Source organism: Oryctolagus cuniculus, chromosome 6 (genome assembly GCF_964237555.1).
Source record: "Oryctolagus cuniculus chromosome 6, mOryCun1.1, whole genome shotgun sequence".
Classification (NCBI taxonomy): domain Eukaryota; kingdom Metazoa; phylum Chordata; class Mammalia; order Lagomorpha; family Leporidae; genus Oryctolagus; species Oryctolagus cuniculus.
Window position 1 is genome coordinate 66,981,634 of NC_091437.1, and position 22,997 is coordinate 67,004,630.

General features: G+C 39.6%; 1 protein-coding gene across 5 annotated transcripts in view; it reads right to left on the minus strand.

Moving 5' to 3' along the window:
- Positions 1 to 237: 237 nt before the first annotated feature.
- Positions 238 to 22,997, minus strand: part of CNOT6 (CCR4-NOT transcription complex subunit 6) — a 56,060-nt gene continuing 33,300 nt past the window's right edge. For 4 of the 5 annotated variants that reach the window (XM_070076500.1, XM_051833809.2, XM_051833808.2 and 1 more), the window contains exons 3-12: positions 22,471 to 22,657; positions 19,846 to 19,931; positions 16,433 to 16,537; positions 16,282 to 16,350; positions 14,688 to 14,845; positions 13,520 to 13,674; positions 10,988 to 11,142; positions 9,559 to 9,789; positions 5,636 to 5,838; positions 238 to 4,672 (exon numbers count right to left, since the gene is read on the minus strand). In XM_070076500.1, coding sequence (XP_069932601.1) covers positions 4,460 to 4,672; positions 5,636 to 5,838; positions 9,559 to 9,789; positions 10,988 to 11,142; positions 13,520 to 13,674; positions 14,688 to 14,845; positions 16,282 to 16,350; positions 16,433 to 16,537; positions 19,846 to 19,931; positions 22,471 to 22,657 — 1,562 coding nt within the window. In that variant the 3' untranslated portion in view covers positions 238 to 4,459. The remainder of the gene's footprint in view (positions 4,673 to 5,635; positions 5,839 to 9,558; positions 9,790 to 10,987; positions 11,143 to 13,519; positions 13,675 to 14,687; positions 14,846 to 16,281; positions 16,351 to 16,432; positions 16,538 to 19,845; positions 19,932 to 22,470; positions 22,658 to 22,997) is intronic. The other variant, XM_051833810.2, reaches the window with a different exon arrangement.

Sequence of the window (22,997 nt, forward strand, 5' to 3'; positions counted from 1 at the left end):
ATTTCACTTTATCTAAATTGTTTTCTGGTTTTAAATGACTTTTCTCCAGCCCTACAAAAAATTCACATTAATTTGTTAAAGAAGTAGTTTCTAAAAAGCAAACAGACTTGAGGTTTCCTTCTCAATTGTAAGCCAACATCTGAAGACTTGGGAAGCCACGCATTTTAAAAGTTTATGCAAAAAAATACACAGGTAACATGTAAAATACTTAACAAATTGTATAACCCCAACACAATGTTTGCTACTGTATTTAAAAGCATTTATTTAAAATATGTCAACCTTCTTCCAAAAGACAGGAAGACACACGAGCCCATTTCTTATATTATGAGGTATTATGGTAACAACAACAACAAAAATTCTAAATGTAAAAGGACCATCAGTCGTCTAAATATAAAAGTGAACTTTGGCAAAGATATATGAGTGTTATACAGAATAACACAGCCAATAAGGAGATACATAAGTTTACACAATTTCCCCATAACCATGGCCCTGTCCCCATCCACTCTTCCCTTCGAAAGGGTGAGTTATAACCCTGTCCCAGATAACTGAGAATTTTAAATAGGCGGTCTTCTGTCCAACATTATTGTTCTCAAACTTCAGTACTATAGCTATACAAATTACACTTTTAAAATATTTGAAACAGATACTGAATTTATTGGTTGGCTATGAATAGGAAAATACATCAGGTAAAGAAAGAGACCCTGTATATAAATATAATACTAGCTAGTTACAATTTGACCAAGAAGGTTCCAAACCAAAAAGAACAGTAAAAGCCCTTGTTACCACCAGTCCACATGGTATATATTCAGTTTCCCATCCCCCTCCCAAAGAGCTGCCTAGGCAATGTGACATTCTTTGAGCTTAGTGCAGATAACGTGCTGGGTTTTGTTGCATGAATGGTAAACAAGAGTTAGTCCAGTGCATTACACAATATAATGTAATGTTGAGTAAGCACTAGAAACTCTATTTTAGACACTACTTCAACAGAGTAGATATTAAATTTATGTAACTGAAAAGGAGAAAAGTAAACATCTTAAAACACTGCTTATGAATGGGGGAGAAACACCTGCTAAAAGGTGTTTGAATTATTTGCAACTTTTGTACTGAATATTCTTGATAGGTTCATTAAAAGAACTGCTCTAATTGTTTTGGCTAACTTGGCTTTTGTCCATATACAACATGACCCATAACCTTAAAACTTACTATGGAAAATAATTTTGTAAGTTTAAATAGTTAATTAAAAAAAGTGGAACTCTACAAAATTTGAGCATTATTACTAAAAACCTGAATCTTAGAAGAAGAGCTCTGAACTTTTAATTTCAACATTTAGAAGTGCATTCCATTCAAATGAATGATATCTTCGGCTTTCAAAGTGCTAACTCATAATAAATTTTCCTGGTTGTCACTAAATCAAATAATAAAAACAGAAATACATTGCTTGGAAACGTTCATTGTCTATCTTCTTGGACTATTAAAGTTGCAATCAATTTATTTCTATAACTTTAGTTTAAATTATGCCATAAATTAATTTTGATGAACATTATTTAAATTCTCAAAGCATAAATAATTACCAATACGGTAAAATGTTCTTCAAGACAGTACAACAAGGAATTGTGCGCCTCCAGATTTCTGATCTTTAAAAAACATACCCCAAATTTTCTGTAAAAGATTCATAAAGAGGATTTATCCAGCAAGAACACTGAGATTACATTATGGCAACACATTAAATATATTTGTTACATATATTTTGAAAAAAAAAAACTATGCTGTAAAAACACTAGTTTTTATTGCATTTTCAGGAGTGTGGATCATTGAAAATTATTCAGGACACAGAAAATACTTAAAACAGAAAACCTTACTTAACAAAGTATCACAATCTATTTTGGTGTGACCATTTATCCCCCAGAGACCTGTAAGTCTTTCTTTTGAAGGTTAATCTACACTCTTGGTTCATTTTATCACTATCCAAGTAAGGTGGAGAAGCTGTTCAAAGTGATCCACAGAATGCAGTATGCTTGGAAGAAGCAAAAAAAAAAAAAAAAAAAAAAAAGGTGTTTTGGGACACAACATGCCATTATGCCTTAATATGCTGTCCCCAAATTCAAATTAATTGTAGACAATAACAAATACAAATGAAAACATCTTGTGTAAAGCTCAAACCTTTTAGCATCTAACAAGTGCACTCTCGTTCCAGTATCTATGAAGAAACACACCTTCCATGAACAAGTACAAGATGAGTAAGTGCTCCTCCCTCCTCAGTGAAGCTCTCTGGACCTGAGGCTGCACAGTGCACCTCACAGGAGTGGCTTCCTTGGTCTCGTCATTCCGACCAGCTCTGGCTCACCCTCCCTGGACATTGTCATGATGCACGTTACCAACACAGTGTTTAGGAAAACAATAAGTAAACACATCTTTTATTCACACTTCACCAAAAAAAAAAAAAAGAAAAAGAAAAAAGAAAACCAAAACCAAAAACCCCGTAAAAAGTTATGCACTGGTTCTACATCACTAATGCCAAGGTTTTCAATGTACTGATTATAAACTGGATGTGTCTGATATCAGCATAACTTAAAAAGCAAAAATTTAAAAACGATCACAACAAAATCTTAAAAAAAAAAAAACCCTCAAAGGAAAAATCAGGTCCAAGACAAAGATTCAAGATCAAAACCTTCTGAAGAATTTTTTCAAAGAAAAAAAAAAGAATCATTTATTTAAACAACATGTAATTTTATTTTCTCTTAAAAACAGAATAAGCACATTTGAGTGCTAAACATTTTTCATAAAATTTTAAGTCATTATCCAAAATGACTCATTCTCTGTATAAAAATTGCTAATAACATTCAACATTTTTTTCCTTAATGCTCACATGGTATTCTTTTGCTCCCCTGCCTGCAGTTGAAACAAAAGCAGTTAGACCAGGATCCCTCTAAATTCATTTGATATTCAAGTGAAGAATGAACAAATGAGAACAGAACGTATAAAAGTTAACTTTGCAACGTTAAAGCTGGCTATAATCTCTAATCTACGGCACTAAGGGTGAAATTCAGGGTGCAATACAACTTTTACCTTGGTTGACATATTAAAATGACTTAGTTCAAAATTGATCTGAAGAATTGTCTTAGGGACCTGCTTTAAAAATGCATCTAATTTATACTGCTTCATAAATGGAAAATTACTTTTCTTAAAAAAAGGAATGATTAAAAAAAACACAAAGACTAACGAATACATGGATAACAAAAAGAATTCACATGATAGTAGTATTGTGGGTGACAAACAGCACTGTGCAATGACACCAAGAAGCAGTGCTTGGGTCTGGTGAGCAAAGAAAGACCCAGGGACCCATCCTATGAACATGTTCCGAAACATGGTGTTCAATGCTTCACAATGGGAAAAAAGCCACAGCTCATACAAAAGCATTTTCATAAAATTCTCACAAATGTTAAATAGTATTTAAAAAATAGAAAAGAAGATGCACAGATTTTCTCTGCATGCACAGGCAGTGCTTGGTGAGAATAAATTTAGGCAGGCACAGTGGAGATAGAACAGGAAGTGTCTCAAAAAGGAGTTAAGAAGCTGTACCCAAGCAGCTATAATTGTTTAACTTAAAAAAGTTAAAGATTTAAAAATATCAGAATGTACATATATCAACCATTACATTCAGTCCACAATGTCTACAGATCACACACTGTTCAGCTTATCTGTCCTGGTAGATTGCTTTCATAAAAATTCAGCAATTCATGAATAAGTTGCATCTGGTTCAAGATTTGGATTTAAAGAGCAATGTTCTCAATTTAAAAAGAAAGTAGTATAAAAGGGCTAACAAAACCCTAACAGTGCAAATCATTAGCAGAGAAAGTCTGTTGCAACTTCTTTTACAAGCTGGCCTTTATAATAACACATGAAACATGTAAAAAAAATTTAGCCTTAGGTTACAATACAATCATTTTCAAATCTGATTTTAGTACAAAAATTTCATAAATCAGGTCTTCGTGGATCATATACAATCATAAAGGCTAAATTCAATTCTATATTTTACAAACAAGTCTGAAAAAGGAGGGAGTAAAGTATGGAAGAATGGTCTCTGGATGTTACTACTGGCCTCAAAAAAGTAGTGCTACAGATTTCTGTGCAAAGAGAATATGCTGTTCAAACATTTTCCTATTTCAAGGCATGAAAATATACTGGATAGAAGAAACAGGAAAATTACTTGTAACAAATTAAAGATAGGTGCAAACACACCAATCCCTGTCTAGCAGTATATAAAGCATATTGGGCTCAGAATTTGTCTGTTGCTAGCACCTGGCTTTCATACTAAATCCTTACAAAGTAATCAGATTGAAATTTCAAATCATCATTAAGAAAAAAACCAAAACAATCCCTAGTGGCCATACCTCACTCCCATCATCAGATTTTCACGAGTTTACAAGTAAAACTGAGGTTGTCCTCTGAAGGTACTTGACTACCTCCTGCCAGGAAGGTGAATGCCATTAACTTGGGGCAGGAAAGGCAGTAAGAGCTCCAGTTGTGCAAAAAGTGAGAAGTGGTCAGAGGGGATGAGAGGGTGTGGGCAGCCGCTGATATTATTCTCAGCTAACCAATGGTGGTCCAAAGGTCCCAGGATGCCTAACGTGTTCAGCTGAGGTTTAGAATAGAAGATGTAGTCAATTATACCCTGAAAAACAACAAGAAAAAGACAAAGCCCCACATAGGATTAATACCAAAATACTTAATGTTTTCAAAGACACAGCCTTACCATTATGTTAGGTTGGGTTAATAAAAAGAAAAGTAAAAAGAAACTTACTAGTACTATACAAATGGAATGATCCCTTCAAAGGTCAAATGCAACAAAACAAAGCATTCTTCTTCCCATCTGAATTTTTTTTAAGATTTATATATTTGAAAGACAGAGCTAAAAGAGAGAGAGGGAAAGGGGGACAGAGAGGGAGAGGAGAGCCCAGCCCCACTGTTACAGGCATTTGGAAAGTAAACCAAGGGTCTTCTCTCTCTTGTATGTCTCTTTCCCTCTCCTTTTGAAGTAAATTAAATATTAAAACAATAAAAATCTCTGAATAGCTAAAGAAACCATATGCTATCTTTCAAAGGAGTACAGTTTTGGTTAAATTAAAATATAATAGAAGCAACACCTCACCCCAAATGATACTAAATTAGATAACACTGTACAGCATATCCAACTGCTAGTAAGGTATTCTACAGAAGACTAACAGAAGAATATTGCTGTCGACAAATTTAAGATTGTTTAATTCCAGTCTGAACATATATCCACTGTTTTATTTTTTGAGAAGCAGAGACAGAGCCCCCTGTTTACTCCTATTTTATTGGTTCACTTCCCAAATGCTTATACTAGCCAGTGCCAAAGCAAGGAATTCAATCCAGGTATCCCACATGAGTAGCAAGAAATCAACTACCTGCGCCATCACCACTGCTTTCAAGGGTTTGCATTAGCAGGATCAAAGTTAGGAGCTTGGACTAGAACCCAGTTGCTCTTATGTGCGACACATCATCGTAACTGCTAAGCTAAATGCCCACTCCCATACCCCCATTTTAAAGACATCCAGAAGTTAGAGGGCTTGCTGGTTAGCTGAGGTTTTATAAGCTTGCCAATCTCAGGACACACCTTGAAATCAAATGTGTAATTCGTGTAAGGCATCAGGCCACTCTCATAGGCACTCTTTAACTTGAAACCGTGAGTGATCCTTCCGTTGGTTGTTCCATTCTTCCCATTACAGCTGAAGTTTGTAAGACTTTCATTGTATCTCAGTTCCTTAAAGTCTTTATGATTTGTTTCTACTCCACCAGTGCTCAAATATTCTACAACACCTAAAATAAAAAGAAATATACTTTTTCATTATCAAGTACAATATACAGGGCACAAGATGCAATTTAAAAGATCATGCAATAGTATAAATATTCCCACTTTCTATAATGTTTCTCTTTTTCTTTAGATTTATTGAGAGGCAGTGTTACAGACAGAGGGAAAGACAGAGAAAGAGGTCTTATATCCATACGGCCACAATGGCTGGAGCTAGGCCAGGCCGAAGCCAGGAGCCAGGAGCTTCTTCTGGGTCTCCCATGTGGGTGCAGGGGCACAAGCACTTGGGCCATCTCTATATCAGAAGAGGAGCAGCTGGACACGAACCAGCGCCCATGTGGGACAGCGGTGCCCTTAACCTACCATACCACAGGGCTGGCCCCTACAAGTTTTCTTTTAAAAACTTTGCCAGACTCTGTCTAAACTTGTTTTAGTACACTGAATATTTTATATATATATTTTTTTTTTTTTCATTTAAAACTGTATCACATGAGCAGGTACACTTTCCTATTATTTTTCTTTAATGGCTACATAATAAGGTACAGTGCCTGCTAAACTAGTTCCTTATTTTTGAAAATTCAGGTTGTTTTCACTTTAAACGAATTAAAAGTTATCACCACAATTGTCGTCTTAGTACACAGGTGTCTATTTATACTAAATTATTTACTTGGTATATGGCTCAACACTAGAACTCTGGAAGAGAATGCAGTTAGGGATGGGCATTTGGCTCAGCAATTCAGCCACCACTTGAGATGCCTGCACCCATTTAAGAGTGCCTGGGTTTGAGTTCTGGTTCCACTTCCAATTCCAGCTTCCTGCTAATCTGCACTCTGGAAGGCAGCAGGAATGGCTGAAGTACTTGTGTCTCTTAAACCCACATGGGAATCATAGAATGAGTTCCAGGTTCTTGGCTTCAGCCTGGCCCAGCCCTAGCTGTTACTGACATTTAAGGGTAAACCAGCCAATGAAATACCTCTGTGTGTCTCCATTTCTTTGCCTTTCAAATAAAAGGTTTAAAAAATAAAAAACAGGGCCTGATATTATGTGCATAAAATAGGCTTAAAAATTTATTTATTTATTTACTTGAAAGGCAGAGTTACAGAGAGGGAGGGAGAGACACATCATCCACTGATTCATTCCCCAAATGGCTGCAATAGCCAGAGCAAGGCCAGTCCAAAGCCAGGAGCTTCTTCTGGGTCTTCCACATACATGGGTGCAGAGGCCCAAGCCACTGGACCATCTTCTACTGCTTTCCCAGGCTCATTAGCAGGGAGTTGGATCAGAAGAGCAACAGCTGGGACTTGAACCAGTGCCCATATGGGATGCTGGTGCAGCAGGCGGCAGCTTTACCGGTTTAAATTTTCATTGTATTTTGAGCGGAAGAGTGAGAAAGAGAGGTATCTTCTATCTACTGGTTCACTTTCCCAAATGTTCACAGACCGCCAACAGCTGGGGCTGGACCAGGAGCCATCCAGGCTTCCCATGGGGTAGCATGGACCCAAAAGCCTGAGCATCATCTGCTATCTCCTAGGGTAAATACTAACAGGAAGCTAGTGCATGGATGAAACAGGCACTCCAACATGGGATGTGGGTCTTTATTTATTGAGTTCTAAGCCTCATTTTACCACCAGGCCAAATGTCTGCCCCATATGAAAATATTTTAATTTTAATAATTAGTTAGCAAAAATCAAATATATTTCTCATGGTTGCTATCAAAACACTGTATTTTCTGGCCGGCGCTGCAGCTCATTTGCCTAATCCTCTGCCTGCGGCGCCGGCACACCGGGTTCTAGTCCCAGTTGGGGCGCCGGATTCTGTCCCCATTGTTCCTCTTCCAGTCCAGCTCTCTGCTGTGGCCCGGGAGTGCAGTGGAGGATGGCCCAAGTGCTTGGGCCCTGCATCCACATGGGAGACCAGGAGGAAGCACCTGGCTCCTGGTTTCGGATTGGCGCAGCGCGGTAGCCGCAGCGCGCTAGCTGCAGCAGCCATTTGGGGGTGCACCAACAGAAATGGAAGACCTTTCTCTCTGTCTCTCTCAGTCTGCCTGTCCAAAAAAACAAACAAACAAACAAAAAACTGTATTTTCAAATGGGTCTTAGGTGTACTTAGGTGTATACAGACTGTCTTGTCCCATGGGGCCAGCATGTGGCTCAGTAGGTTAACACCCTGGCCTGAAGCGCAGGCATCCCATAGGGGCACCAGTTCGAGATCTGGCTGCTCCTCTTCGATTCAGCTCTCTGCTTTGGCCTGGAAAAGCAGTACAAGATGGCCCAAGACTTTGGGCCCTTGCACCCGAATGGGAGACCCGGAAGAAGCTCCTGGCTTCAGATCGGCATGGCTCCAGCCGTTGCGGCCAATTGGGGAGTGAGCCAGTGGATGAAAGACCTCTCTCTCTCTGCCTCTCTTCCCTCTGCATGGCTCTTTCAAATAAATAAATAAAATCTTCAAAAAAAAAAAAAAAAAAAAAAAAAGATTGTCTTGTCCCTTAGGTATTTTATAGCTATACATAGGTAGAGAAATAGACAAGAGATAATCCTCAATTGTTTCAGTGGCAATAATCTCCAATCTTTCAATGTGATGTGACAGATTATGTAATGTCAGATTTCAGACACTTGTGTTTTCCCTGAAAACAAATTTTGACGTAGTTTTTTCTTTTTAATGGCTTTTATCTATGCCAATTATATGCTATTTATTCCAAACATGAATGTATGTATTTATGCATGCATGCAAGTTCAAGCAAAAGTATTCTTGTGTGAATGAATATAAGCAAGGACTTCATACTAAAATAAAAAAAGAATAATTTGATATTATAAGGACTATGATATATATTCTCTGTACCATCTATGGAACCGTACCAAAATCAGGCTTTTTTATTTTTTAATTCTACTTTGTGATTATAAAGATTCTTGCTCTTTTTTTGGTTAAAATCACTTGACTGACAATTTATATAAATAAACAATCTCAATTTCCCCTTAAGGTGTATTCTAATCAAGTCATCAAACTTATATTTCCACATGCTGAAATTACAAAGAAATAGTCTTAATTTTTTCAGAGTCTGGATTATGTATGATTTACAAAATACAACTCTGTGTTCTTTACCAAGTTATTTCAAATTATCAATGGTGATTAATATCCTTTCTCCTCAGTCTCCATAATGCCATCCCATTTTCAAAGACAGTCTCTACATCCCACATACCAAACATTTTAAAACCTAATCACAGGGCCGGCGCCGCGGCTCACTAGGCTAATCCTCCGCCTAGCGGCGCCGGCACACCGGGTTCTAGTCCCGGTCGGGGCGCCGGATTCTGTCCCGGTTGCCCCTCTTCCAGGCCAGCCCTCTGCCGTGGCCCGGGAGTGCAGTGGAGGATGGCCCAGGTGCTTGGGCCCTGCACCCCATGGGAGACCAGGAAAAGCACCTGGCTCCTGGCTCCTGCCATCGGATCAGCGCGGTGCGCCGGCCGCAGCGCGCCGGCCGCGGCGGCCATTGGAGGGTGAACCAACGGCAAAGGAAGACCTTTCTCTCTGTCTCTCTCTCTCACTGTCCACTCTGCCTGTCAAAAAATAAAAAAAAATAAAAATAAAAAAATAAAAATAAAAAAAACCTAATCACAGCTGCCACTAAAAGTTAAATTTTCATTTTGACTGAACTTGGAATTGTCGGCAATAATGCATTATGAAAACATTGTAAGTCAAAAAAGCATTCATATAAAGTAAGATTCTTTTCTCACCAGAGTCTGGCAAAGAATTAAGGTCTGCACATAACACAAGTGGAATAGTTCCAAATTCTCCCAGTACATTAGATCTCAAGCTTCGAGAGGCTTTATCAATAATGTTCTTCACTTCAGAGAGGAACATCATAGTTTGTACCAACTTCACATCGGAGTACTCTGGATCCCAATGCATATGAGCATTCGCCACAAGAATGAGTTGCTTCTCTGTTCCAAGATGTGCCTTTCCAGCTACATTAGATAAAAAGAAAACAGACAAAACCTGCCCATCAGCCCATATTTTCTTAGAGTCTGAGGAATTGATATCTCAGTCTCAGAACACAAAAGGACCCTCAAATGTACCTAAGAATTTCCCAACTGACAAACGAATATGACCCACCATAAACTTGAGAAACACTCCAAAACCCTTGCTTGACACTTTCAGCACAGGACTCATTCTATTTGGAACAATTCTCGTTTTTTAAACAGTTCTGTCTGCTTAAAACTTTTGGCCTTAGCTCAGATGTCCTAAATCAAGCTTCACAAAAGTAAATCTAAACTCTCTTTCTTAAATGTATTTCAAATAACCATTAAGCTCTTATCTTTCTTATCTTTAAATTAAATATCCCCAGTGAAACTGTTCCTCAAGTGACTACCATTTCAGATATCAAATGATGGTCACTCTAACTGTACTTTTAGTACCTGGTAAGTGGTCCATGTAACCAAAACTAAAACAGTGAATAGATGAGGAGTCAGCTTACACAGTCTCCTTGTTACCAAGGAACTGTGGAAGTATATGGAGCTCTTATCCCTGAGCAGTTATTTAAATCAGCATTTACATCAGTATTTCTTTTATGTGAAAAATTCTTGAAAGCCGGCACCGTGGCTCAATGGACTGATCCTCCGCCTTGCGGTGCCGGCACACCGGGTTCTAGTCCCGGTTGGGGCGCCGGATTCTGTTCCGGTTGCCCCTCTTCCAGGCCAGCTCTCTGCTGTGGCCCGGGAGTGCAGTGGAGGATGGCCCAAGTCCTTGGGCCCTGCACCCACATGGGAGACCAGGAAAAGCGCCTGGCTCCTGGCTTCAGATCGGCGCGCTGCAGCCGGCCTCGGCGGCCGTTGGAGGGTGAACCAACATCAAAAGGAAGACCTTTCTCTCTGTCTCTCTCTCTCTGTCCACTCTGCCTGTCAAAAATAAAAAATAAAAAAATAAATTAAAAAAAATTCTTGAAAGCAAATAATACTTTTCTGTGCAATGCTTCCTCATCTTAAGCTCTGATGCGGAGCAATAGAGGTATGATTTTAAAAAGAATTCTCACTGAGTTTCTTCAGGTGTTATAGAAGACCATTAATGTATAAATAAAACTTCTGTTTTCTATTCATTTTGAAGATGTCTAGTCAAAACTACTAAATTTTGGAGGTCAATTTTCCAGGAAGTGAAAGGATCACTCACATGACATTTCAATCAATTCCTTCCGAAGTTCTAGTAGTACTGCAACTCCAATGTTATCTTTTGTCATGACTCTGTTCAGCATAGCTTCAGACCCTTCTGAATTTGCCATTGCTAGCTGATTAAATTCAACAGTGTGTTTCTGAATCAAGGTAAATCTAAAACAAAAACAAACACACACACACACACACACACACAAACATAAATTGGGATTACCAAAACTATGTGGGAAATGTAGCTACTCAAACTCCCTTAACAGATTACCACTTAAATCAAATTTTGGAAAACCTTCCAAACTATTATCAAGTATCCCACATCCATTTAAAGCTCTTCTCAGTTTGTGACCAACACAAATAACACCTTGAAATATCTTTATAACTTTTTTGGCCGGCGCCGCTGCTCAATAGGCTAATCCTCCACCTTGCGGCACCGGCACACCGGGTTCTAGTACCGTTCGGGGCACCGGATTCTGTCCCGGTTTCCCCTCTTCCAGGCCAGCTCTCTGCTGTGGCCCGGGAGTGCAGTGGAGGATGGCCCAAGTCTTTGGGCCCTGCACCCGCACGGGAGACCAGGAGAAGCACCTGGCTCCTGGCTTCGGATCAGCGCAATGTGCTGGTCGCAGCGCGCCAGCCACGGCGGCCATTGGAGGGTGAACCAACGGGAAAAGGAAGACCTTTCTCTCTGTCTCTCTCTCACACTATCCACTCTGCCTGTCCAAAAAAAAAAAAAAAAAAAAAAAAAAAAATCTTTATAACTTTTTTAAAATCTTATAAGATAATGTAGTCATCTTCTTTTTAGATTTCAATACTGGTATATCCCATTTTGTAATTTTTAAACAATTGTTTCCCAAAATATGGGTTTAGGAATCCCTCTACCATCCTAGAGGAATGTTAACTACATGGTTAGTTACAATTAACAACTGGAGTTAAATCCTAGTAAACACCTGAAGAAACAGCAGCACTTTAAACATCTCTGCAAAACAAGGTTATTTTTAATACATAAAAACAAACTCAGGGCAAGTGTGGTGGTATGGCAGTATAAACTACCACTTTGGAAGCCTGCATCCAATATCAGATCACCAGTTTAAGTCTGGGCTACTCCACTCTGATTCAGCGTCCTGCTAAAGCACCTGGGATGCAGTGGATGATAGTCCAACTACTTTAGTTCCTGCTACTCAGGTGGGAGAAATGTAGGGATTCCTTGGCTCCTGGCTTTAGCCCAGCCCCAGCTGCTGCAGCCATTTAGGAAGTGAACCAGCAGATGGAAGATCCCTCTCTCTCTCTCACTCCACTCTTCAAATATATAAACAAGTCAATCTTTAAAATAAAATAGACTTATTTATTAGAAAACTTCAGTTGCAGACAGGGAGATACAGAGAGATCTTCCATCTCCTGGTTCACTCCCCAGTTGGCCACAATGGCCAGGACTGGGCCAGACCAAACCCAGGAGCTTCAGTCAGGCCATCTTTTGCTATTTTTCCCAGGCCATTGGCAGGGAGCTGGATGAAGTGAAGCAGCCAGGAAGGACACTAATACACCCATAAGAGATGCTGCCATTGTAGGCAGCAGCTTTACCCACTATGCCACAATGAGGGCCCCAATAAATAAATCTTTTTTAAGAAGGCAAAAAATACACCCCTAAATCAATAGCATTGTTTTCTTGAGTAATAAATTTCTGTTATTTATCAAATAATGACCCTTGAGAACTTTTTTCTTTTTAGAAAACAAGATGAAGGGGCTGACATTGTGGTACAGCAGGTTAAGTTGCTGCTTGCAATGCCATGACCCCATATCAGAGTGCCAAGCTGAGCACCAGCTTCTCTTCTGATCCAGCTTCCTGCTCATGTGCCTGGAAAAGCAACAGATAATGATCAGCTCATGAGGGAGACCAGAATGGAGTTCTAGACTCCTGGCTTCCACCTTGTCTAGTCCCAGCTTTTGCAGGCATTTGGGGAGTGCCTTCTCTGTCACTCTGCCTTTCAAATAAATCAACGGTCTGGCCTACAAAATCATTTGGTCTGACCCTCCCAAGGCAATCATAGGCGGGACTTGAAATTCAGTAAATCTATAGCAGGCTAATTGCTGATATTTTTATGGCCCAGGGGGCCTGCACAGTGGTGTAGCAGGTAAAGCCACCTCCTGCAGTGCCCGCATCCCATATGGGCGCCGACTTGAGTACCAGCTGGTCCACTTAGGATCCAGCTCTCTGCTGTGGCCTGGGAAAAGAGTGGAAAATGGCCCAAGTCCTTGGGTCCCTGCACCTGCTTGGGAGACCCGGAAGAAGCTCCTGGACCCTGCCTTCAGATCAAGTCCACCTCCAGCCGTTGTGGCCATTTGGGAAGTGAACCAGCAGATGGAAGACTTCTGTCTCTCTGCCTTTCAAATAAATAAATCAGTCTTTAATTAAAAAAAAAAATTTTTTTAATGGGCCATGAATGGTACTATAAATATCCAAATGGCCCTTGGCAGAAAAAAGGTTCCCCACCCCAGAAATAAATAAATAAATCTTTATAAAAAAAGTTTTAAGATGACTTACTTTTCTACCTTGAAGAATATTGCACAACCATCAACATGTTTTCTTTCTTGTTCTGACATTGTCCTAGCTCGAGACTTAGGACTAAAGAATCCATTATACCCACGTTCTTTCAGTTCTACCAGAAAGAAACTGTAATACTGTTCCGTTTCAACCTCCTGAAAAATGGTAAATGGCAAAGTTATTACACAAGACAAAAATCAGTTCTAGGTACTAACTTTATATGAATAGTTTGAGAGCCTGAAGTAACTCCAAAGGACAGATCTGTAAACTAAAAAATGTAATATCATTTCAACGAAACTTGAATATCTACTTGTCGTTTTACAGATACTAGTTGCCAGGGTCAATTCCCTACTGTTCAGGAGTAAGGAATGGACAATCATATATGCCTATAAATGTCAAACCAATGTGAACTAAGAATCAAGAGTTGAACAGAGCTTCACAGATCACAACTTCAGATCCATGAGGAGAAAGCGACTTGCCCAGGATTTCACATGTCCTTACGAAAGAAGTAATGGAAACCCAATGATAGCACATGCTAGGTCTGATCCTTTGACCACTATGCCCTAATTATTCTGATGACAAGGCAAAATTATACCTTGGCAATATCACAATTTTAATGACTTTGCCATTCAATTAAAAAAGTGTATAGGGACACTGGAGTGAGACAGAAGGTGAGTATTTAGCTGTCAGAGCAAATGATTATAACCCAGCTTAACCTATTTGCTTTGGCAGTGCTGGGCTACAAACCGAAGCAGGTACAGCTAGTTTGTGTCGAGACTGCTGCTCTTCTAATCCAGCTCTCTGCTAATGGCTTGGGAGAGCAGCAGAAGATGACTCAAGTACTTTGGCCCTCGTATCCACATGGAAGACCTGGAGGCTGCTGGCTTCCAGCTCTGGCTGTTACGGCTATTTGGGGGAATGAAACCAGTGGATGGAAGACCTTTCTGTGTCTCCCTCTCTCTGTCTGTAACTCTGCCTCTCATATAAATCAATAGAATCTTTAAAAAAAAAAAAAGTTCAATAAAAGAAGAAAATAGGCAGTATTTTAAGAACCATTGAAGCTATGACTTCAAATGTGCCCATGTACTTCTACCAGTATACCTGAACCTTGCTTTATTAATGCTGAGGAATTTATGCTATTTATTTATACAACTTCTGTACGACTTACCTGAAGGCTTATGATATCAGCATTGCAGCTCAAGATTTCTTGAATAATGGCCTTTTTCCTGTAGTCCCAATTTAATGCCCATGATGGACAATAGCCGTATAACTGCCGGGTCGCATATTTATCACAAAGAACATTATAGCACATGACAGAAAACAAGGCTGTAGGAAAAATAACTTTACTTATTCACACACGTGACAGAAAACAAAAATGTAATTTCAGTAAAACCTTCATGTAAATATTAAGTTTTACTTTATTATTTAATTTAAGTTCTCTGAACAGTTATCGTATGCCAGACAAGGGGGATAACATAAGGAGGAGAGATGATGAACAAATTAGAATGGTAGGTGCAGAATGTTTGGAAGCTAAAAAGACTAAGATGCTGGGTCCTTTACTCTCTAAGACTAACATTCCTAATTTCCATACCCCCTCCTCCAGGCATTGTGGAAACTTGACACATTATTAAGCTTCCTTAATAGGCATGTCTAGTTTTCTTCCTTAAAGCAACTATGTGATGTTAACTCATACAAAAAAGGAGAATTATCACAGACCAATACTTTATAGACTGCAGGGCTTCAACAGGACTACTTATGTTCTGAGTGGGTGAAGCCTTTGGTGTGGGGAAACTGTGCTGTGCACTAGAGGATGTTGGGTAGCCTCCCTGGCCTTTACCCATCAGATGCCAATGGATTCCTCCAGCTGCGACCACCAAAACTGTCACCTGATATTGCCAGAAGTCCCTTGGGGGACAAAATTACCTCCCTTTGAAAAGTACTGCTTTATAAAATACTTCCCATAACTATATTTAGAGCACAGATGATCTAGAATAAAGTATTATTATCTCCTAGACCAAATCAATCTCAAGCATTCTTTTTTTTTTTTTCTTTTCAACAGGCAGAGTAGACAGTGAGAGAGCAGAAAGGTCTTCCTTTTCCGTTGGTTCACCCTTCAATGGCCGCTGCAGCCGGCGCACCAGCTGATCCGAAGCCAGGAGCTTCTCCTGGTCTCCCATGCGGGTGTAGGGCCCAAGGACATGGGCCATCCTCCACTACTCCCAGGCCACAGCAGAGAGCTGGACAGAAGAAGAACGACCAGGACAGAATCCAGCGCCCCAACTGGGACTAGAACCCAGTGTGCTGGCACCACAGGCAAAAGATTAGCCTATTGAGCCACAACACCGGCCTCAAGCATTCTATTTTAATGTTGCCTATAATTTAAATTTTGCCAAGAATATTAATTAAATAAATTTAAAAATACAGCCAAGGGGCCAGTGCTGTGGCATAGCAGACTAAGCCTCTACCTGCAGTGCTGGCATCCTAGGTGGGTGCTGGTTTAAGTCCTGCCTGCTCCACTTCTGATACAGCTCCCTGTTAACAGCCTGGGAAAGCAGTGGAAGATGGCCAAATTATTTGGGCCCCTGCACCCACGTGGAAGACCTGGAAGAAGCTCTTGGCTCCTAATCTGCCCAGCTCCAGCTTTTGCGACCATTTGGAGTGAACCAGAGAATGGAAGACCTTTCTGTCTCTCCATCTGTCTGTAAATTCTGCATCTCAAATAAATAAAGAAATAATCTTTAAAATAAAATTAAGCTACCAACCAGTTGGCCTTGTTCTGTCTGGTTCTTGTAACATAATCCAAGATCGTGGAGGTGGATGTTCTGCTGAAACTAGTTGAACAGAAAACATAGAATTAAAACAATATTCTTACACGTCTTCCTAATAAAAAGGCTTAAATAAATGACCACTTACTTCTTTTTGCAGTACCTGACAAATTATCAAGCAAATAGTTCAGTAACCTTCTTGTTCCATCAGGTTCTTGATAGAGGTTCAAGATAGCCTGTGTAAGTGGATTTCCTGAAAATATTTTTAAATAGGCAAAATGAAAACCAAGACAAAGTACTAAAATATTTCAAAACTGAAAAATGTACAATTATCAGATCATCTATAACATTACAGAAATTTTTGTTTTTTTGACATGATGAGTAAAATGATTTGTGCCATGTTCCACAGAAGTACCTAAAAACTATTAATAGAGAGCTATCATCTAGAAGTGCCCTGGTAGTGGTGGCCATGAGCCTCACCAACAGTTTCAACAGCACAGATATTTATAATGATCAAAAGCAAGTGAAGAGGCCAGCATTGTAGCATGGCGGCTAAGGCTGCCGCCTGCAACGCCGACATCCCATGTGGTGCTAGTTTGTGTCCCGGCTGCTCCATTTCTTAATACAGCTCCCTGATGATGGCTGGAGAGAAGCAGAAGATGGCCCAAGTGTTTGGGTCCCTGCCACTGTGAGGGAGACTGGGAAGAGGCCACTAGTTCCTGGCTTTGGCCTAGCTCAGGCCATAGCAGCCATCTAGGGAGTGAACCCACAGACAGAGGATCTCTCTCCCTCTTTCCCTCCCTCTCAAAAGAAAAAAAAAAAAAAAAAAAAAAAGCAAGTGAAACTAGACTGGGTCAAGGGGTGGCAAGAGAGATTATAAAAACAGAAAGTATAATGAATCAGAGAATCAAAATTCAAGAATGCTACAAATACTACAGTTGTAGTCTGGCCCTTAAGTTTTTTAAAATCCTTTCTGAATAAAATAACAAGATAGGGCAGGCTTGGTTTAGAAATTAATGTATTAAGGAAGGGGGAAAAAAATCCCAGAGTCACAAAACATCTGTCACTTCAATAACTCTTTTGTAAGTGCCAAAAATAAAAGCAAACTCGGTTATTTATATGTATGGACGAGAGGATTCTCAGGATGATCCCCCGTGTGCAGCAGTGTTCAAACAGAAAAATCCCTACACAAGTGCTGTGCATGTGATTGGGGATGTTACAGCTCCATTTCAAGAAACATCAAATGGGGCCAGTACTGTGGTAAAGTGAGTAAAGCCACCACCAGCGGAGCTGGCATCCCTATGGGTGCCAGTTTGAGTCCCAGCCAATTCACTTTCAACTCAGCTCCTTGCTAATGCACCTGGGAAAGCAACAGAAGATGGCCCAAGAGCTGGGGCTCCTGCTACCTACATGGGAGATCAGGAATAAGCTCTTGGCTCCTGACTTCATATCAGCCCAGCTCTGGCAGCTGCAGCCACTTGGGGAGTGAACCAACGAACGGAAAATCAATCAATATCTCTCCCCCCCACCCCCACCATAACTGTGCCTTTCAAATGAATAATCTTAAAAAAAAAAAAAAAAAAAAAAGGAATACCAAATAAATTTTACAGATTAAGGAAGACAGATAAAGTGGTAGAAGACTGTAATCATACAATGAATAAAAATCAGAGTATGGTATATAGTAACAAGTACAGCCCAGGGGAAAAAAGCAGCTTTTTCCTATTCTCTTATGAAAGACTAGACTGAAAGGCAGAATGAGGACAAGGGATAGCAACTCAGGACAGAAAAGGAAGGTGAATCTTAAGAGCTACGGAGGGTAAAATGCCCCATCCAATGAAGTAGCTAAACATTCTTCCAAGCTGCATTACACGGATGGGAAAATCAGCAAAGTTGGTTTGACTTTTACATACTCTTTCAGTTTCAAGATTCTAGACTCTAAGAATTAGAAAGGAAAAACTGTGCTGCTCTAAATGCCAAGTATGTTTTTGCAGACAAGTTCCAAGAGCATCACACAAGCACAGTTCTTTAGTCCGACATAGCCCTTACACTTGTTAGTCACGATCCTGTGAGACAGGCTCACTCGTAACACGGAAGTCACCAGGACCCTTTGTTAAAGCCCATCTCGAGAAAATGGAGTCAAATGAAAGCTTGTCAGCTAGTTAAGCAGCACAATCTGAAGAAACCTCCACAGATGCTGCTGTCCCTACTTCCCAGTGCCAAAGGCATTAGAGATGACTCCTTATGATCCTGTGCTTCTGCTCTCTAAGGTCTTTATACACTGAAAACCATTCCCAAACAGCTTTATGCCCCTTCTCGTAAGTGCATCCAAGCTCAGTGGTGCATTTCTTCCTACATCTGTTTGCTCTCTGAAATTCCCTTTTTTAAAAAAGATTTATTTGAAAGGCAGAGTTAGAGACAGAGGCAGAGAAAGAGAAAGTGAGAGTGAGAGCGAGAGACAGCGGTCCTTCATCTGTTGGTTCACTCCCCAGATGGCTGCAATGACTGGAGCTGTGCCAATCTGAAGCCAGGAGCCAGGAGCTGCTCTCCCACACAGGTGCAGGGGTCCAAACACTTGGGTCATCTTCCACTGCTTTCCCAGGCCACAAACAGAGAGCTGGGTCAGAAGTGAGTTTCTGCCTTTGGCCTAACCCAACCCTGGCTCTTTGGGGTCATTTGGGGGAGTGAACCACTCAACAGAAGATCTTACTATCTCTCCTTCTTTCTGTCACTCTTTTAAAAAAAAATTTACTTCTGATCTTGGATCATTTTCCTAGGACTGGTGTTGTAGTGTACGGGTAAAGTGATCACGAGCAATGCTAGCATTCCATAAAGGCACCAGTTCAGATTTGGGCCGCTCCACTTCTGATCCACCTCTCTGCTAATGTGTTTGGAGAAGCAGCAGAGGATAGTCCAAGTCCTTGTGCTCCTGTACCCACATGGGAGACCCAGAGAAAGCTCCTGGTTCCTGGCTTCAGACTAGCCCAGCTTCAGCTGTTGAGGCCATCTGAGGAGTGAAGCAGCAGATGGAAAATCTGTCTATCCCCCTCTCTATAACTCTGCCTTTCAAATAAATAAATTTTTAAAAATATATTCATATATTTCCTAATATTTTTATTGGATTAATCATGCTCCTAATTTCTAACACATTAATCAAGCCCTCATAAATCAAGTTTTAAAATATTATGTTCAATGTTCTTCATCAACAGGTCCAAAGGAACCAAAAATTTCTATTTCTTGTTTCTACAGTACTGTACTGTACTGTTTTTCAAGAAAAAAGCTGTTTTTAATATGACAAAATAAAGTAAGGCCTCAAAAATGTATCATCAGAACAGAGTTGATGAAAACAGAAGCTAAATAAGCAAGGTTGGTCTAGGAGCAAAAGAATACAAAGAGTAGTATACAGTCTACAGATAAGAAGGAAAACCAATGGACTACATCTAAGAAACTGATTAAAAAATCTGGTTAAAAGTGAGCCTACAGGAAAAACAATCCCCCAAGAAAAGGAGTTTCTAGATTCTTTAAAGACATACATAGTAAGAAGCACAAACATGGAAGCCATACCTTTCAGGCCTAAAGTCTGCAACTGAAACAGTTTTCCCAGCTCAAAAGGTAGAACTCGTAACAGGTTGTTATTTAAATGGAGTTCCCTGTTAATGTAAAAATTCCAGGATGTCAAAAGATATATTAACCTTTAACTAAAATGAACAATATAATTTCTAGGGATATAAGCACCTACAAATGACAAAATCTTGTATTCCAATATCTCGTACAGTGCTTCTCGAACTATAAGTGGTTTTAAAAAAACCAAACTGCCACAGATGAATACTTAGGCTAACTACAAGAAAAAGTGGATTCTTTAAAAATGAAACAAGGGTGGGAAAAAAAGACAAAATACAAGCCCCCATTTTCATAAATTATTAAGAGTGAACAGACATATCAAATCAACTCTCAGTTACTGCACATGTCTCACTGCAGATTGGCATACACACGTGGTACAGACTACACCATTCCTCAAGCCTTGCTGAACAGTACTGGTCTAGTATACCTGGGGTCTACTACCCACATTAGGAAAGCAGAGATGACAAGACAGTCTACCACGTGAGTAGTTAAGACAAGTAAAATCATCAGGTTGTAACTACACAGAAGAGTTTATGATAGCTGCATAATTAAGCCTATGGTTACTATTTCTCCAATATATTGATTTCACCAGCAGATTTCCCATCTGCTGGTTCACTCCTCACATGGCCACAACAGACGGAGCTGAGCCGATCCGAAACCAGGAGCCAGGAGCCAGGAGCTTCTTCTGGACCCCCCACGCAGGTGCAGGGGCCCAAGGACTTGGGCCATCTTCTGCTGCTTTCCTAGGCAGTACGCAGAGAACTGGATTGGAAGAGGAGTGGCTGGGACATGAACCGGAGCCCATATAGGATGCCAGTGTCACAAGTGGAGGCTTAGCTCACTGTACCATAGCGCCAGCCCCAGCATGGCCATCTTAACCAGCACCTTAAGTGCTGGGCCAAATGCCCGACACCAGTGTTTTTAAATTACAGAGGTAACATGTGTTGTGATAGAAAAATTTAAAAATAATGAAAAATATTTTAAAAAATAGAAAAAAAAGTCAGCTATCTTAACTTCTGATTATTTTAATTATTTATTTTGTATAGATAACTGTAATAAAAATATAAAAGGAATTTTCAGTAGCAGTGTTTAAAAAAACAAAAAAACAAAAAAAAAAAAAACAAAAAAAAAAACAAACAAACAGAAACCCAGCCCTGACACTAGCAATTCCCTACATTAAGTTTTATTAATCAATGCTTAAGAACTTTGACTACTACTAAGCAGACCAGACCTATGGAGCCACACACTAAGAAAATCTAGTTTTTGGGCTGGAGCTGTGGCAAAGCAGGTTAAAGCCCCAGCCTGCAGTGTCAGCATCCCATATGGGTGCCAGTTTGAGTCCCAGCTACTCCACTTCTGATCCTGCTCCCTACCAATGCATCTGGGAAAGCAATGTAGGATGGTCCAAGTCCTTGGGCCCCTGCACTCAAATAAGAGACCTGAAAGAAGCTCCTGGCTCCAGATCAGCTCAGCTCCAGCCACTGAGGCCACTTGGGAAGTGAACCAGCAAATGGAAGACCTCTCTCTCTTTCTACCTCTCTAACTCTTTCAAATAAACAAAATAAACCTTTAAAAAATAAAAAAGAATATTTAGTTCTGAGTATTGCTTCCTATTTACTTTGAAGTGTGTTACCTAGGAAGGAGGTTCTTTAAGTAAATCTATCTCAGCAAATTAAAAATATAGTATATACTGAATAGTTAAGCCTAGAAAAATGCCAAAACACTGGAAGCTACAGAAACTAAACAATTTTTATGGGGATCCTATTTTTTTTCACTATGTGGCTAATGATTGAATACTACAGAAAAACCACGAAGACAAGGGAGGGTAATATCACGTTAAGGTTAACATAGTAGCTGGAATTTGGCTTTATATTTAATTTGGGTAGATCTTCTCTACCTTATAAAACAGATGCAAATTTTAAAAAAAGCAATTATCATTTGTTAAAAAATAATAGGTACCAGGCAGGGTACAAACAGTTTTTTATTCATTATCTAAAACATCTCTAATGTCAGGCTTTGAAGCTTGCTTGAGATCATGAAACTTGTAAACAGCAGTCAGGATTTTAACCTGAATTCCGTATGACCACAAATTCTACATACCACATTAAAGTCTTCCAAATTTAAGAACTAATTCTAGGATCCTTCAAGTTCAGACTTTACAACTATGATGTATAGCAGTACTGAGATGGCAAAATGGTTTCACCAATAGGCATTGGTTTCCTGGACCCTGTGTTAAGGATGGATGATGCCCCAAATGTCTGTAACAGGTGAGTCTCTGGGATAACACAGTGCCTTACAATGGTTTACCCTCACTCTGATCAAAACTTTCAGTTCAAGAATAAAATACATGACACAAAACACAGTAATTTAAACAAGCTTCAAGCAATGGACCTATTCAATTTATTATTTACTAGTAGACATTTAATTTGCCTTAAATTTTTTCATAAAGAATATATTAATGTTTACTTTTCTTCCAATGTTATTAAATGGATAGTCTACTTCCTAACCAACTGAATGCTGTCTTGTTTTAGGTATACAGTACAGCAGCACTAAGTGGAATCTGCATACCTGAGTGATACCATGTTTCCGAGTTCTGCTGGTAAACTACGGATTTTATTAGAAGACAGGTCCAGATATACCAGATTGTGAAGCTTGGCAATGTCTGAAGGAATGCGGGACAAGGAATTATCACTCAGATGCAAAGCTGTCAAGTGAGTTAGCGTCCACAATGATGAGCTTAAGCTTCTTACTTTACCTGAAAGAGAGGGAAAAAACAGGGGAAGGATTTTAATAGTGTTCTCTACGGTCTGATCAGTTTATTAACGTAACATTTAGGGTTTTTTTGATGAGTAGCTCAAATCATAAAATTCATCTAAAAACTCTGAGAATGGTTTAACAAGAAATGTTATTTATTCTAAAACAACTTACTGTATGATTCAGTTATAAACCTTTTAACATGTTGAAGTTATATTACAGCTCTTCAAAAAGTTCATGGAAAATAAGTATTATGAAAAAATTTATTATGAAAAACTGTGCATGAGTTTCAAAAAAAATTTTTTTAAGATTTATTCATTTACTTGAAAGTCAGAGTTAGA